Source organism: Canis aureus, chromosome 8, assembly GCF_053574225.1.
Source record: "Canis aureus isolate CA01 chromosome 8, VMU_Caureus_v.1.0, whole genome shotgun sequence".
Taxonomy (NCBI): domain Eukaryota; kingdom Metazoa; phylum Chordata; class Mammalia; order Carnivora; family Canidae; genus Canis; species Canis aureus.
The window spans coordinates 2,076,469-2,094,047 of NC_135618.1; the positions used below are offsets into that span (position 1 = coordinate 2,076,469).

Here is a 17,579-nt window from a genome sequence, read left to right on the forward strand (position 1 = left end):
CACTGTAGCATGCACAGGTATTCACTTTTAGAAAGTATTAAACTTGTCAAATGACAAAACAAAAAAACAATAATGAATTTAATGTCCTTTATTACAGAGAAGACAATGCATGGATTGGGGGATTACAGTGCCTCACAAACAGTTGAACACTTCCCAAAAGATTTTAGCCAAGAGCATGTTTTAGAGAACATTGGGAGAGGTGGCACACAAATCCAGCATGATTGGCCAGGAGATTGAAGGAGTTCCTTATAAAGCTAGCAGGTCCTATTACCTAGGTAAGTTAACTCAAGCTGAGTTAGAGGATTGTGATTGGTGTATGTGGGGTTTCTGGATAGGTGATTCCCATAAGTGCAGGCTGACTTAGATTTGTAACATGAGTCAGGTCACTAGGGCAGCCTCCCGTTTTGTGGGTCCTGATACAAATTAACTATCAAATTAATCTGTAATTAGCAGCTACATGCGTTTGATTCAAAATGAGAAGATAAATACAAAACAAAAATAAGGGCTATGTTGGTTGAATATAAGCCTCAGGAAAATTACGAATTACAACAAATGGCATGCCATTCAATGAGTATGAATATAAAAAATGTCAGATTATGTATGTATGTATGTATTGGAGACAGTATTGTGAGAGCGAGCGAGCACAAGCAGGGGGTAGGAGTAGAGGGAGAAACCGACTCCCTACTGAACAGGGAGCCCAAAGCAGGACTCAATCCCAGGACCCTGAGATCATGACCTGAGCTGAAGGTGGATGCGTGCCCCTCTGAGCCAGCCAGGCGCCCCATGCCTTGTTTTTATAAGAAGTAGCAGAAGTGAGTTAGCTAGTGCTCACACCCAGCTGATAGCCTCTCCATCCAGGTCTCAGGAACTTTGTGTTCTAGTCTTTCAGAAATCACACCCTTGACTTCATTATCCTGTAGATATATTCAGCAACAAAAATAGTCTGTAAGGCCTCAGGTTTTAGCCTCCAAAAATACTGAGGGCAAAATTGTTAAAATATTTAACAATTGTCTTAGAATAAATAGCTCTGTCATTAAGGCATGTGTTTAATTCATTATTCATGTGTTTAACACCTTTACTGGACATTTACTATGTGATAGACGTTGCGCTTACATCTTAAACTGACCCAGAAAACTCAACCACTTTGGGAGGAGATACATGTCACTATAATAAGTAGAGTGTGTGTTTTCTGTCGTTGAGCGGAGAAGAGGAAGCTTCTGCTTGCGGAAGGCCGAGCAGAGGATGGTAGTTAGGTAGTGAGGGAGGTCAGTAATGATGTGGATAAGGGCACAGTGAAATTAGAGGGTTTTTTTTTTTTTATTTTATTTATTCATGAGAGGCAGAGACACAGGCAGAGGGAGAAGCAGGCTCCCTGTGGGGACCCCGGGGTCACAATCTGGGCGGAAGGCGGATGCTCAACCCCTGAGCTACCCAGGTGCCCCTAAATTAGAGATTTTTGTCGCATTTGGGAAACTGCTAGGGTTTGGGTGACATTGGATGAAAACGGGAGTTCAAATAGGGTTGAAAAATTCGACAATTTTTTTATAGTCAAAGCTTCAGAAGTATTTTAAGCAAGAATAGGCATGGAGATCAAGTTTTTCTGTAGAAATTTCAGATCATATAGTTGGACATATTTAGGTACTGAAAAGTGTGCTTTTAAAAAGTCAGCTTGTGCACTAACATTTGCTTATTGAGCATTAGTTAAGTATATCAGTAAAAGAAACGTAATGTCACCAAAATGTGTGTAAAGACATAAAATTTTAGGATAGGAAAATTTTGGTAGCTGCGGTGGAAATTTCCTTAGTCCCTGGACAGATCCCTAGGTGGTCTTGCGTGAAGAAATAAGCAGCATTTCTGATGGGAGCGCGTGCTCGACGGCGCAGCTTGTGCAGAGGAGCCAGCGCTTGTTGTTCTCAGGAGTTGATGCCTCTCGCTCGCTCCACGGGAGAGCTTGGGGCGCGGGGGGGGGGGGGGGGCGCGGCGGGGAGCGCGGCGGCGTGGGGGGCGGGGCCGCGGCGGGGGCGGGGCCGCGGCGGTGACGCGCGCGCACGGCCTTGTGGGGCGCGGGGCGCGCCCGGGCGGTGGTGGCCGGCGAGGTGGGGGCGGCCGTTTGTTTCCTCGCGGTGGCGGGCTCGCGCGCTCCCCCCTCGCGAGCGGCGGCGGGTGGCGAGCGGCGGCGGCGGCGGACGGCCCGAGCCCCGGCGGCGGATCGGCCCCCCCCTCTCACGGTTTGTTGTGTGTTTGATGTGTTAAAGCAGGAGCGCGGCGGCGAGCGGCGCCATGAGCAGCAGCAGCGTCGTGCCCGGCTCGGCGGGCCCGGGCCCCAGCGGCGGGCCGGGCGGCGGCGGCGGCGGCACCGAGGTGATCCAGGTGACCAACGTGTCCCCGAGCGCCAGCTCCGAGCAGATGCGGACCCTCTTCGGCTTCCTGGGCAAGATCGACGAGCTGCGCCTCTTCCCGCCAGAGTGAGTAGCGCTCGGGCCTGGCCGCCGCCGCCTTCCGGGGCCCGGGCCGCGCGGGCCTGCGCTCTCGGGGGCCGGGCCGGGCGGGGGGGGCGGGGGGGAGGGCACGGGGCCCCCGGAGCGGCCGGGCCCGCGGGGCGCCGCGCGATGGCTGCTTTGAGCAGAAGCGAGTGTTTGGAGCTCTTTGAGGAGCAGCCGCGTCCTGGGTCCCTACGGGGCTGCGGTAGCGAGGTCCCCGCGGGGCCCGAGGGGCTCAGCCCCGAACGGCGGACCCTGCCCTCCGCCTCCGACCAGGGGCTTTACACAACGGTGGATCTTGGAGTTAGCATGGCTGTGTCTGTTGCGTGGACTCCTGCTCCCTGCACAAGCAGTGAGGGCGTGAATCGCCGGGGAGAGTCGGAGCCGTGAGCAGAGGTGACCGGTACCGGGACCCACGTGCCGAGCAGCGGCGGGCGCGCGGAGCACGGACCCTCCCCGGAGCCCCGTGCTTGTACTCCGCATTCGTGGTCCCCCAGTAGAAGCTGATCCTACTGCAGAGCTCAGTACTTTCCGTATTTCATCACTTTCTACTGAAAGTATTTTTAGATGATTCCTCCTGTCTTCAGAGGACTATGTTGTCTTGAATTTTTAGAGGAGTATACATGCAGAGAAAGGTTTCAGAGTTCATTGATTTTCAGGAAGTGTAGAATTCTGGGAACAAACATTTTGTTTTGAACGGAAACTTGACTGCTTTTGGTAAGGAAGAACAAATAGCTTTCATAATAGGAATATAAAAAAATATTTTGCCGTTATTCCATGTTCTGAAAACATGCCCTTTGTTAAGTTTTTGTGAAATTAACAGTGAAAACGCAGAAAATGAGAATGGCACGTGTCATTATTATAATGCTATTATTCAAAATATCTGATATACCGGATTGATTTATGAAATCATTCTTTCCAGCCCAGCAAGTTACAAAGAAAGACTCTTGTTATAGTTCCTGACTTTAAAATGTTTTGTTTTGAAGATGCTCTTAGGACACATTTGTGAAAAGGTGACACAGGTATAGGCTTTTCCGGGCTCCTCTTTGACCGAATGAATGACCAGTGTCTTAGAGTCCTGATGGACCAGTCTTGGCTTTTTTGCTTTGTTGTCAGAGGAGTATTTCCATCATAAGGGGGGGGGGGGGGGGGAAGGGTGACTGATGTGAATCAGATAACGTGACCTGGGGTGCTGTGCGTTGGGACTCCTTTTCCCGTATTGGGAAGAAGATAAATATTGACACATTTTTGCTCTTTGACTCCTTTATATTTGTTCCCACATATAAATAATTTCTCATCTGACACTGTACAAGGTTACAATATAGTAGATGCTAGTACTACCTCAGTGGCCTTCTGGATTTGAATAGGATGGATGTAGAGTCTTTCTTTTGTTCATTTAACGTGGATTTTTTTTTTAATGTAAGTCTTAATTGCTAATCTCACTTGCATGACTTGGAAATGTTCTGGACAATTTCTTTAAGCTTATTACTCTTTTCAGCATTAGCTTGACGGGGATAACGTGCTGTGGAGTCCTAAATAGTGCTCCAAAAAGGTGCATCATTCCAAAAATCTACTTTTTTACTCATAGAATAAGAGTAAATGGTTCAGAATATTTAAAATTCTAACTATCATAAACATGTTTGCTACTTTTTTTTTATGGGGTGTATGTGTGTTTTGTTTTTCCACCAAAGGCATTCATATTCACTTAGGACTCTTCACCTAGATAGATGTCTATGACATGCTTGCTGCTTTTTGTTACTCAAATGTCACCTAATCAGAGAAACCTTCCCTGATCACCCTGTATGAAAATAAAACACTCCTGCTCCCTCCCTTCCTCCCCCGTTAAATTTAACTGCCTTGTTTTTCTCTAAAGCACTCCTCACCAACTGTCAGATTAAGTTTAGCTTCCTCTCCTGGAGTATGTGTCCCCTTAGGTCAGCAACATCACCTATGGAGCATTGTTTAAAGTACATATAGGACAGCCTTAACCCACACCTACCGAAATGGTGCTTTCCGAAATGGTGCTTTCCGTTATAAATACCTATGGGGAGGGGGCAGTGGTGATTGTGGGATCTGGGATTACAGGAGACATTTCAGTGTCCACCTCCTCACGAAGGTTTCTCCCTTTGTTTCATTATTGAATCCTTCTCTTTCTTGGTTCTTTTAAGCTGAAAATTGCTGGCCTATAATTTCACCCAGTGATAATGATGTTTTAACAAGAAATAATACTCTCACCCTCTCTTCAGTATGACAGCCCCTAACAGCTATTTGAAAGCCTCTGTCGACGTTCCCCCTCATTTGTTCCCTCTCTTCTAAAGGAAAGTATTTCCTTTGATTCTAGTTGTTCCTAAAATGCATTTTAGAAATTCAGCATTGTGTGAATGTCTAGTATATGCTAGATGCTTTCCTATTTTATCTTAAACCTGTTTTTTTGAACAAGTGAACTGAAATTCACATACGTTGTTTTGCACTCCCAAATCACTCTACCACCGTCAGAATTCATATTTCCACCCCAGTGTTGTGATTCTCCTTTACTACTTGGTAAAGTATTTCCTTGATTCAGCCAAACAACTAATGAGTGGAATCATTCTTTTGACAGTTAGTATTCTTTCAATGTTTGGTTTTAGTGTATTTCAGATTGGAGAATATAACTGGAGTGTTTATTGGGTAATGATCCCAGGGAAGCATATGTCAGAGTTATGCATTAACTGAAGGTTCACATCAATTATTTAGGTAATTATTTTGGTGGCCAAAAATAGATTATTTTTTATACTGACCGAAAGACTTCCATTTTCCATGAATGCATAGGCAAGTAGACGGAAACCGATGACTTGTTAACAAACTGACATTGAACTCATGTGCTCACTCATCCAACTGGAAAACAAAAAATTAAAATTTTCTTTCAGAGCAAAAAAATAAAACCTAATACAGTAAATTTCTAAGGAAGAGTTTTGCAGACATTCTAACAAACTGTCTTAGAAAAAAAATAAAAGTATGGTACACATCACAAATTTGAGTCTTATTCTTACAGAGGGCCATGCGAATCTTCTCTATCATTCCAGTTTTAGTGTATGTGCTGTGGAAGTGAGCACCAAAAATACTTTAATGATCATAAGTAACTACACTTGGGTAAGATTATCTTTGAGAACTTTTTATTAAGTGCAACATTTTGCTGTATTTCTTTATAACTGAATAAGAACTCAATGGAGGAGAGGGCTATAAGGTCAACAGAGTCACATTTTCAGGTGAACATTACCTTTGTCGCAGATCTGCCATTTTGAGGGCTTAGGAGATGCCTTTATTAATAATTTTAAGCCCCAAATTCTCCACCCAGAAATGGTTAACACAGTATCACGGTGGGAGTTGAAAGCATGTCATCAGTGGTCTGAACCAGAAGCTCTCATGCTTTAGTTGGCATAAATATCAACCGTGGATCTTAAGAATCAAAGCCCTCCTGTAAAGGGATTCTCAAATTCATTGGGCTTGATGGAAAACAGAAACCTGAATTTTCCATGAGCATCCCAGAAGACTGGGAAACAATCCTTAGAGAACACTTTAATAAAAAGATTGGGAAAAATAGTATACCACTCTTTACCTAAGGGCAAAAGCATCACACAGGGCTGGCTTTTTCCTATCTTGCTTCTCATCAACTGCCCTACCTCATCTATATTAATTCTTAAACGTAAAAGATGAAAACAAATTTTTAGAACAAAATTCTAAGGTAGAAAAATTGATTTCATGCAACAGTCTGAAAGTGAAATTTACATGCTATCTTAGCATGTGTCGTCTTTCAATAAATTCTGAGAATATATAAGACTGTAACTGAGTCCAAATAGTAATGGTTTTAAACAAGGTTGTTTGAAGCAAGGAGAAATGAATTATCTGTCTTTCTGGGTTGTCTTACGGTGACTCTCTTTTCCTTGGTATTTAATTATTCATGTTTTTACTTCCACACCACTTACGGGTTTGATGTAACCAAGTAATAGCTGGAAGTAATAGCAGTAATATTGCCATGACATGAATGGATAGAAAAATTATGAATCATTTAAATTGCCAAATTAATGGAAATACGCTGAACATGTAGGCAGTATTTCCTAATTTTATTTTATAAGGAACTGTTCTCTGTATTGATATTTTTTAAAAACTTAATATTAGAGTCATTTTCTTTTTTAGTCAGATGACAAGAGTGTCAAAGAAATGGTAGGGATCATTTTTTCAGAAATGTAAATGTCTATTACTTCCCAAACCATCATGTTAGGTGTTAAAAATGAAGGACAGCATCATTTTAAAGAGCTTTTTAATTTTGTAAAAATGTGGATATGTAAGAAAAGAGAAGTGCAATAGCTAAAACCTGCTGAAATGGCATTCTTTCCAATATATAGGTGCAACATTGTTAAATTTTAGACCCGTAGTGCTTCCCATTAAAACAACACTATATCCACATTAAAAACAAAACAAACAAACAAAAAAAAAAACACTGTATCTTTTCGAAAATATTTGGCAGTAAGCTTCCTTTAATAAGATGGCTTAAAACTCCATTTGGATATACAGTATTGTCAACTTTGCTTTGAGCCTAGATTTGGATCACTGATTGGTGTATGGCCAGTGCCTTTCAAGAAACCTATTGAAAGTTCTAATGGGTTTGAGTGCTTGGGCTACGTATGTAATGGCTTCATGTTAGTGCTCAAATTATGAAGAGTTTTCTTTGCAACAACAAATACCTCTGAAATACCAGTGTAACCGAGTCTGATGTAATTACATTTTTATGTACACATGAAAATCTAATTTATTTGGAAAAGCTAGCAATAAGACCTATTTTAAAACCATTCCAATTTATTGTAAGATTTTTTTTCATTGTTGAGTCTTAAGATGCAGTTGCGTTGTTATAATAACGCAGTTGTTCTTTACCCTGGGTGCATATTAAAATGGTCACAGAGAATTAAAGAAGGAGGAGGCATTCCGTACATCAAAAGATCTTGCGTTAATTCATGCAGAGTGAAGAGCCTAGCGCCCCCCCCCCCCCCACCCCCGCTGGTGGTTCTGATGTCTAGCCGGGGATGATGTGATTATGACTGTTTTAAGCCATTACTTTTCAAACAACTTTTGGTTTGGGGTTAAGGGAGCAACTCTTAACTTTATTTAATCTTTCCCTTTTTTCACAGAGTTTTGTGGCAGAAATTTGAAACACCTTGTATTTTAAAAAGACAAAAATGCTGTTCACTGCCTAATCTTTCTTTCTTACTCTGCTGTAGGTTGCATTTTAGCACTTGTTTTACCTAAGAAAGCAATTTGCTGGGGGAATTTTGTGTAATGATACCAGGGGGTACTATATATCCCCATGTGTGTACACATTTTTTGTTTGGTTTTTCTGAAAGCAATCTGAGTAAGACAGCCTTAATTATTTATAATGCCTCGAAGTTATAATATGCTGTAGGTGGAAGAGGACAGCACCTAGTAGGCAGGTCAAGAAAACTCATTGTCAAGTAGGTAGGTGTACTTTCCCGCAATATTTTTTTGTCCCTGAAGTGGAAGTAGTGTTTTTTTTTTTTTTTTTTTTTTTTTTTTTTTTTTTACTCTGAAAAGTTATCAGTAACGAAAAGTTTTCTAAACCAAAATTATTTTACTTGCAATTTAAAATAGCTGGTATTGGTGCTATGGGAAAAATGTTGACACTTTGGTGGTCTTCTCAAACTGTGAGATTATAGTTTCAAACGGTTTTTAATTTGATGTACTGTAAATTTAAACAGTGATTGTTTCTGTCTACATGCAGTTTGAGTTCAGTGGGCAGTACCTTATTTGAAATTTTTTGAAGTGGTTAAATACATGTGATACGTATTTTTATCTGCCTGTTTTACTTTTGGAATGCAAATGTTTATGGGTCATACGTTTGTGTTGTAGCTGATATTCTTTTTTCTCTTTTTTTTTATGTTACTTGTTTATTTTGTAGTGATTCACCTTTGCCAGTCTCATCCCGTGTCTGCTTTGTTAAGTTCCATGATCCGGACTCAGCAGTTGTGGCACAGCATCTGACAAACACTGTATTCGTTGACAGAGCTTTGATAGTCGTACCATATGCAGAAGGTTTGTGCTTTGTTTAACTACCTATGAGGGCATCCTATGATGACCATCTACCTCAGTATAGTTCTAGAGTGAGCGTTAGTAGCATGTTAGAAATTTAAGCTATTAACATTTTGAAACCCTTGTTATACTGCAGTCCGTGTTTTTACTTGCAGATTTTTTTAATTCTAAAAATTAGACCTGTTCTTATAAGATATTTAACTTTTTGCATTCTTTTAAAACATTTTAAGTTCGTTAAAACCGTATCCCTAATTGTAATTTCTTAAGCTGTATCTACTTAGTTAATTTAATGTTGAGTTTTATGAAAAAGTCCTGAAGGTGAATGGTTCATTCCATGCACATTTAATTTACATAGAAACCTCCAAATAAATGCATGATGTTATTTCTGTTTTGAATAAATGACTAGGTTAGTTTTATGTATGTAGTGCTCCCTCTGACAGATTAACTAAAAAAATATCCCACATTGAATTCCAGTATACCAAGGGTTGCAATGATTTTGGTTTTTATGAAAGTTCAAGATTTCCTGTAGCTTAGGTGCCAGATGGGCACTGGGTAATTTGTTTTTATGCCAGATTTTCTTGTTCATTCTTGCTATATTTTCTAGATATCTCTAAATAATAAATTCTTCTCTCTGTTATTTGTGTGTGTGATTTTTGTAGTGGAGAAGGCAAATGCAAAACTCTTCCAGATGACTGAAAAACAGTGGGTCCTCTGCAGCTACAGGGGATTCTAGACATTAACTAAAGGCCAGCAAGCACTCAAGTCCCCCAAGTGTTTTCCTGGTGTAACCATTTGTTAACTACATTTTCTCTCTTTTTACATTTTAGGCTGTTAAAGTAATTTGACAGAAAAATAATGAGCAGGGTTTTTGGATCTAAAAAAGCCACTGTGACGAGACAGCACTATATTAATTCCATTTTGTAAAATTTTCTGAGACATATTTTATAATTAGTTTGTTCCCAGTGTACTGCGACTTGATTTGCTTTTCGGTAACTATAAACTTTGATCAAAGAAAGCACTGAAATATGATAAAATTACTGGATTTTAAGCTAACTAACGTAATGCTGACCAGAATTTAAATGCTATCCCCTTAAATGAACTGGTCAGTGGAAGCAGAATTTCGATGTTGTTAACTTTAGATGCTATCTCAGAGCTTTGAATACCAGTGTGAACATTTACACCGTGCCGTGTAAAAGTTGTGAAATGTCTAGTCCTTAAAACTTAGAAAAATTGCCTTTGTGGTTTTCTAAGAAATTAAATTGCATTCATAGATGGGTTAATAAGTAAGGCATGCTATGTAATAGTAGTACATCTATCTCCATGATATTAAAGTGTGTGAGCCCTGTTTTAAGGTTTTAAAATATATGTGCTGATAAGCGTTTGAGTTAGTGTGTTTTGATTAAGCAATTTCTTTTATATCAGTGTGCCTGTTGTAGGATAAGACGTATCACCAAGAGAAAATTTACAGAATTCAAACTTAGGATAAGTAAAATACAGTTTTTGAAAAAAAGTTCAAATCATGTGAGTAATGTGCAAAACTTAGACTTTAAATTTAAAGAATTCTTACTGGCTAAGTATCCTATTCCCGAGTCCTGAACATAATACAGTATATCATATAACTGGCTTTCAAAAGTATTTTTAGACTTGTAGTAACCTTTCTAGATCTGTTCTGAAAATGAAATATTTAGGAGGGTATATAGAATTACAGAAATATTTTAAGTTCCAGAATCTGTTTTTGGTGTATTTGATTTATTGGTATGGTATGCTGTATTAATGTTACCACCGCTGAATAACTGATGTACTCAATCCCTTTGTCACCATTCACCCTAGTTTTTAGCTCTTAACACTTTGGTGTTGGCTCTTGGTCAGTGTTTTAGAACAATAGACACAAAGTGTACGGTAAGGAATAGTCTTAATTGGTAAAACTGAGATAGCTGGATTTGGAAGGAACTCGTAATAGTAATGGATTTGGGGGTTATTTAGGTTCCTTGGTTAATGTTTGTTTCTTTTGTCTGTTTCTTTTTCTTTCATTTCTACACATTCATGCAGTATTTCATGGTTCTATCAAAGCAGCAGTAAAAAAAATACTCTTGACGCATGAAAATTAACTGGTGAGGGGCCTCATTGCTATTTTTAAATTGTAGTTTTATTTTTAAATAGTCTTTTTTAAATCAGAGGATCAGATGCATGACTTTTTTTTTAATGGATGCAGATCTTCTATCAGGTGTCTCACAATAAATTCAAGAGGATTTTAGTTTGCCAGAAATGTTGCAAATGCACTAATTTGAGTAAGATGTTGATACTTAATATTATCCTCTTGAGACATAATTTTGCATGCAAAATTATCCCATAATCTTTGTAGGTTTGTTAATATTGATGCATTAATGCCCTATATCTAAATGATCTTCTCCCCCCACCCCTCCATAACTCTTGGTATCTAAATTGATGACAGCTCTGACACAAGCAAGATAACAGTGCTGTGTAGTATACATTTGTTTATATTATCGGCACTTCTCAGTATAGGTGGAAGGAACCATTACCTTTATTTAACAGTGGTTTTTCTTTTTTGTTGTTGTGTTTTACAGTTCTTTTCCCTGGTTCAGCCTGAACTATATACCAGGCCCTGCTGAAAATACCACCCAACAGTTTTCTTCTGCAGCTTATCCAGTTTCTCTTAAGTGCCCTGTACATATTGTATGTTTTATGATGAGATGCAGTTTCTTAATATGTATTACAGAAATACTACTGGTATTTGCAAATATGTAGTTTAATTGTATTATTGAACTCTCATTTTGGGGGCTTGGGCACATTAACAGATTAATCCATCTGTATAGGGCTTTTGCTGTTGGATAGAATTTAAATTGTCTACATAAATATTTGTTTAGGGCCCTTAGATTTTATCTGAATACACAGATTAGGCTTTTAAAAACAGACATACATGTTGTTTTTGGCTTTAGGAGTTTGGCTAAGTTAGCTTTTGAACTGAGTTAGCTTTTGAACTGACACTTATGTAGCAGCATTTTTGGTATGGTTAGCATGGCACATGTTGGAACATAAAGCATTTTACTGTACAGGTAAGGAATGTGCCATGTTGTTTTACCTATTCTCTTTCTTTCTTACCCACTTTCACACGCACGTCCTGTGTGTGTATTCAGAGACCTTCAGAAACATTCATATTCATTTTCATGAGTCAGCAAAAGCCCTACGCTTGATTCCAACAGAATATTTCCTTTACATACTTTTCTTCTCTTAATTTTTACAAAATTTGTATGGTAGGTGTAAAAGAAAATCTTAGTAACTGTACCATATTATTAACCCCTAAATCAAACTTTTTTTGTCTTGTGTATCTTGATTTTTCTGTGTGCTTTATAGTGAAGCAGCCGACACGAGTCGTTGTTCATAAAACAGCTTTTGAAAGTTGAGAGCACACCCCTGGAGAACCGACTGTGCTTGCTTACGTTTGGTTCATGACTTAAAAATCGAGTACAGGTGATGAAATCTTGGCAGTGTTAACAAAAAAGTAGTGTGTATTGTGCTATTTTTTTTTTACTCTAGAAACTTAACCATTTGTAGAGAAAAAGGAAACAAATTTTCACACATTGAAGTTTCATTCTGACATAAAATTAATGATAAATAATCATAGAAGTCAAGCTTTATATTTTAGCGAACATAAGTACTTTCAACAAACTCAGGTGGTGTATCAGGGAGACATTTTCTGGGTGTTTTTGTGTGTTTTCTGTCTTGCAAAAGAGCGTGTTCTAATGCAAGGATGTTTCTCTGCAGGAGTTATTCCTGATGAGACTAAGGCTTTGTCTCTGTTGGCACCAGCTAATGCAGTGGCAGGTCTTCTGCCCGGTGGTGGACTCCTGCCTACCCCCAACCCACTTACCCAGGTACTCCCAGTTCTGTCAAACTCCTAAAGGGTGGAAAGGAACGCAGGATTGTGGGAAAATCTAAACATACCTGAGCTTTTTCAGTGCGGTCATGATTAGAGTTCACAGAGTGATTCCACGTGTGCCTAGTATTGTAAGAGGCTGTCTTAGATATGATCATAAGTACTAAAGGAGATCTCTTGGAAGTTTGCATTTTAAGAGCATTCTGAATATCGTAAATCTGCTATATTTGGTTTGCCGCTAGCTCTCAAAATAACCCATAAGAAACTGTTGTGGGCAGGGCTGGAATCTCATGAGACCTGAGACTTCTCTGGAACATGCTGTTAAAAATAGTATGTTCATTTGGACCCAGAAAGAAAATAAAGGTGAAATTTGGACTTACTGTGTTTTTATTTCCCCACTCAATGCCCTTTGATCTTTTGCTCTTGAGGTTTGAATTAAGCACGTGGCTTGAAATAAAAATGAATTCTTAAAGCAGATTTTTTTTTTTTAACATGGGGAAGGTGACATAAAGTTGAAGAACATTTTTGCTAGGTAATGTTTCTAACCCTGATAGTATATACTGTTTGAGAACTAAAAGGCTCTTTAAATGTCATGTATTCTCATTCAGAGAGATTAGAACTGATCAGTAGTGGTTTCAGAGATAATAGTGAACAGCAAGCCTCAACCAGCATTTTTTTTATAACAGCATTACTTTCTATTTTTCATTTTGTCTTTCTATTTTTCATTAACTGTTGTATTTGAAGTTAACTATTAAGTGAACCATGTAGTACCAGAAAAAGGCTGAAATCAGGAATTCCCATCTTTTTTAGTATAACTTTGTCGTTTAAGGCCTCATTTTTTACTTACAAAATGAGGATCTGGGTAATTTGTAGATACCTTCAACATACAAAATTGTGTAATAACGAAGGTAGACATTTTTATAGTGACACTACTTGAGTTGTACTCCATAAACAAAGTACGGGAAGTTTGGTACCTTTTATTTGCTAGATATTACTAGAAGAGCTTTTAGCACAGTTCTTAGCAAGTTAGACTGCCTCCAAAGCTATAGGACTTTGCATGGTCTGCATCTGTTAACTGAGTAGAATTATGTCAGGCAGGAGACAAAAAGAACATGTGGTGATATGAATAGGGAAAGGTTAATATAAAGAGTTACTAACTAGTAACAGGAGGTAACTTCGCAGAACGCCCAGTGAATACAGTAATTGCAGTTAGAGGAAGTACTTGGGATGCTGAGGAAGAAGGAACACAGATGAGGGGGTACCTCTTCCCCCTTTCAGGCTAAGTTTCAGATCACCTTCAAAAGGATGGAAGTACCAAGTCCCCTGGGGTGCCCACAGAACTCGTAGGAAGCTGCCCAAGAGGATGATACCGATGGTCACTAAAGAAGTGAAGGCCACTGGGCATCCCACTGTGGTTACTGTTACAACCAGAAAGTGAACATTGGAGCCAGGAAGAAAAACCCCTTCTACAGTGTCCTCCTTCTGCCTCCCCCTACAGATAAAGCTTAACACCGTGCCAGCTGTCGAGGGAGAAATGCTTATAAGGGTTCTGCTTTCATTGTCACAAAACAGGGCAAAGAACAGTGGATTTGGAGCTAAGAAGCAACAAATGTTTATCATTTTTGGCACACAGATATGTAAAATTCTTGTATCTTTTTCTAATTTCTGGTTTTAGGGATAAATGTGCTGTCGTGAGTGAAAAATGAAGCTCTAGTATATATTGCAGGGGTTAATAGGCAAAGTACAGCCCTTGGGCCAGACCCTCGTTTTTGTTAATTTTGATTGGAACATGACCGTGCCTATTTGCTTATTAGTATTTTCTTTGACTGTTTTCAGGCTGCATTGGCATACATAGCTGAGTAGTTGCAACACAGCGCACATAGCTACAGACTTAAATTAGTTCTTATGTGGTCCTTTAAAGGGAAAAACAATGATCCTTCAGTATCAGAAATAAAAGTTAAATTTTAAGTAAATAAAATTTGAAATTTCACAGATTGGCGCTGTTCCATTGGCTGCTTTGGGAGCTCCTACTCTTGATCCTGCCCTTGCTGCACTTGGGCTTCCTGGAGCAAACTTGAACTCTCAGGTATAACTTCATACCCTTCAACTTTGAGCTCATTTTTATTTTTTTTTTAATTTATTTTTTATTGGTGTTCAATTTACCAACATACAGAATAAACCCCAGAGCCCGTCACCCATTCACTCCCACCCCCCGCCCTCCTCCCCTTCTACCACCCCTAGTTCGTTTCCCAGAGTTAGCAGTCTTTACGTTCTGTCTCCCTTTCTGATATTTCCCACACATTTCTTCTCCCTTTCCTTATATTCCCTTTCACTATTATTTATATTCCCCACATGAATGAGACCATATAATGTTTGTCCTTCTCCAACTGACTTACTTCACTCAGCATAATACCCTCCAGTTCCATCCACGTTGAAGCAAATGGTGGGTATTTGTCATTTCTAATGGCTGAGGAATATTCCAGTGTATACATAAACCACAGCTTCTCTATCCATTCATCTTTCGATGGACACCGAGGCTCCTTCCACAGTTTGGCTATTGTGTGGCCATTGCTGCTATAAACATTGGGGTGCAGGTGTCCCGGCGTTTCATTGCATCTGTATCTTTGGGGTAAATCCCCAACAGTGCAATTGCTGGGTCGTAGGGCAGGTCTATTTTCAACTCTTTGAGGAACCTCCATGAGCTCATTTTTATAAATAAAGGATTTGTTCCATTAACTGTTAAAGTTTGCATTTCCAGAACTGGAGATAACTGATTACTGTAGTATAGTAATAATTTTTTTTATTACTTTATAAAGTTGTTAATGAGAAGTTTAAAAGGTCACTGCATCATTAGCCCCTTGACCATTAAAGAATCTCTTGCTTTATGTAGTTTAGAGTAGTTTCACGGGGAGCCGAGTACATCAGTATGTTTGGAGGCAGTAAACAGTCATGAAAGGTTCATAATTTGTTTTCTTGTTATTTACTCTCTTAGAAGTTTTGTTTTCTTTCATTGTAATTTGGCGAAACTTTTTTCCTGAAGTCCTGACCTTGTGGAAATCTTTTATTATACTGCCTAAGCAGTTGGAGTTTTGTTTACACGTTTCTTTGAAACTGAGCTAACAAGCTTGTCAAAAAGTCTCAAAATAAGCAGGAGGTAAACTGTTTTATAAGATTTAGACTTTACAGCTTCATAATATTTTTACTTGCTAAAGCACTCAGCTTAATATGTGTTTTCACTGGCATTATATTTCCGTTGGTCTTCATGTCCCTAAAATATTACTTCTGTAAGTTGCCCAGATTATCTTAAGGCATTTCAACATATTGAAAAAATGAAATAGCGATCATTTATGTTTTCTCACCGTTGCTGTATTTTTGTTTTTGCAGTCTCTTGCCGCAGATCAGTTGCTGAAGCTAATGAGTACTGTTGACCCCAAGTAAGGATTTTTTTCTGTGTTTACAGCGGTGTTACGGATATATAGTATGTGAATGGTGAAGATATTAGATAGTTAAAAGTTCTTTCAAATTATACAATACAGAATTTGTTTTCTAGAAACAAGGAGCAAAATTCAGACGTAAGCCCATTTATAAAGGGTTTTTTTTAGTGTAAGTTGAATCTTTCTGAACAGTTGTAAACACCTTCTGCCAGGATGACAGGAAAAGAGCTAAGTGTTACCCTTAGTTAATTCACTTGAAAAATGTATACATACAAAGTACCTACTAGAAGTCTGTACCTTCATAGCATTTTTACTCTAGTCAGAAAGGGAGACATATTCAAATACAGTAAAGTATCTGCATCCAGCAAGAAGTCCACAGATGCTATGGGAACTTACGACAAGGAGACCTTCAGGTTAAGATGGGAGAGGCGGAGCCTGGGAGTCAGGGAGACAAGTGAAGGAAACACTATCCCAGAGCAGAAACCTAGCACATGTCACCTAATACCAACGTCTGTTTTTAGGTGCTTTGAAGAGTTCTCTGTGTGCCGTTAACAGTCAGGTTCTGTAGTTTATAATGTAACAAAAGTCATGAGATGTTTCACTTGATAATTTTTTGATATATTAAAATTGAACTTAATGTTTTTCCTGCTTGGTAAAATCCACGATAAATCAGTGGGAGAGCACGGGGGGAAGGAGAACAGAATCATTTCACTATAGTAGTTTAGTGCCTTTTTTCTTAAAAATTACCTGGTAAAATCTTAGCGTGTACTTACCGACCAGCATATAACACCAGCACAGTTGAAATTCCCTCTGTACCCATTTTTGTTTACATTGCCCTTTCTCCCATAAATGATTAACTGTCCTGCAGTCGTCTGTAATTTTTTCACACACGTATAAATCCTTAAAAGGGTCATCTTTCCAGTCAGCAATTTCATTGAGTAACTTTGGTGTGCCATCGGCTTCTGCCTCGTTATCTGTCCATCTGCAGCCTTACAAGTAATACTCTTGCCCAGCAAAATTATGTTGCTCTAGAAAGTTTATAAATTATATGAAGGAAAGTTCTGTCAATCAAAAATCTTTGGCATCTGTATGTTCATGGGTACTGGCATTTCTTACCCTGTGTTAATGGAAAGTTAATGGATGTTCAGCAAAATTAAATAAGTACTTTCTCTTATTCCAGGTGTCTCTGGGTCTTTAAAATGCAGATGCCATTGTAAATATTGGAAAAGATCCTCCTATACTGTACATACCTTTACCTAAACTAACATGAAATCCTCCCCCTTTTCAAGTAGTATCTTACTAAGATGATGGTATATGAAACATTTACACATTTATTTGTAATACTGTTGTGTGTTTTAAAATACTTCAGATCTCAGTTCTTGGTTCTATTTCAGGTTGAATCATGTAGCTGCTGGTCTTGTCTCACCAAGTCTGAAATCAGATACCTCTAGTAAAGAAATAGAGGAAGCCATGAAGAGAGTACGAGAAGCACAGTCCCTAATTTCTGCTGCTATAGAACCAGGTAAAATAGGTGGTTGTGTTGAATCTTAAACCATAGGATTGTTGGTGAAAATGATGGTTGCTTAAGTTTGGGAATAATGTTGAGTAATACTGTAGTCATTTTTTAATTTTCTAAATTGTGATAAAAGATGACGTAGTAGAGTGATCTCTCCTGGGTGAGGGTAGGGGATA

The 17,579-nt window shown here is 39.0% G+C and overlaps 1 protein-coding gene and 1 non-coding gene across 5 annotated transcripts in view; one reads left to right on the forward strand and one right to left on the reverse strand.

Moving 5' to 3' along the window:
* The first annotated feature begins 2,245 nt into the window (after window positions 1-2,245).
* SRSF11 (serine and arginine rich splicing factor 11) overlaps window positions 2,246-17,579 on the forward strand; it is a 28,236-nt gene continuing 12,902 nt past the window's right edge. The window contains exons 1-6 of one of the 4 annotated variants that reach the window (XM_077905012.1): window positions 2,246-2,465; window positions 8,428-8,561; window positions 12,342-12,451; window positions 14,447-14,539; window positions 15,838-15,887; window positions 17,282-17,409. In XM_077905012.1, coding sequence (XP_077761138.1) covers window positions 2,281-2,465; window positions 8,428-8,561; window positions 12,342-12,451; window positions 14,447-14,539; window positions 15,838-15,887; window positions 17,282-17,409 — 700 coding nt within the window. In that variant the 5' untranslated portion in view covers window positions 2,246-2,280. Of the gene's footprint in view, window positions 2,466-8,427; window positions 8,562-12,000; window positions 12,048-12,341; window positions 12,452-14,446; window positions 14,540-15,837; window positions 15,888-17,281; window positions 17,410-17,579 lie in introns of those variants that run through there. The other 3 variants (XM_077905011.1, XM_077905010.1, XM_077905013.1) reach the window with 3 other exon arrangements.
* On the reverse strand, window positions 5,469-5,572 carry LOC144319817 (U6 spliceosomal RNA). The gene has a single exon (XR_013385528.1). It is a non-coding gene; the product is annotated as a U6 spliceosomal RNA (small nuclear RNA).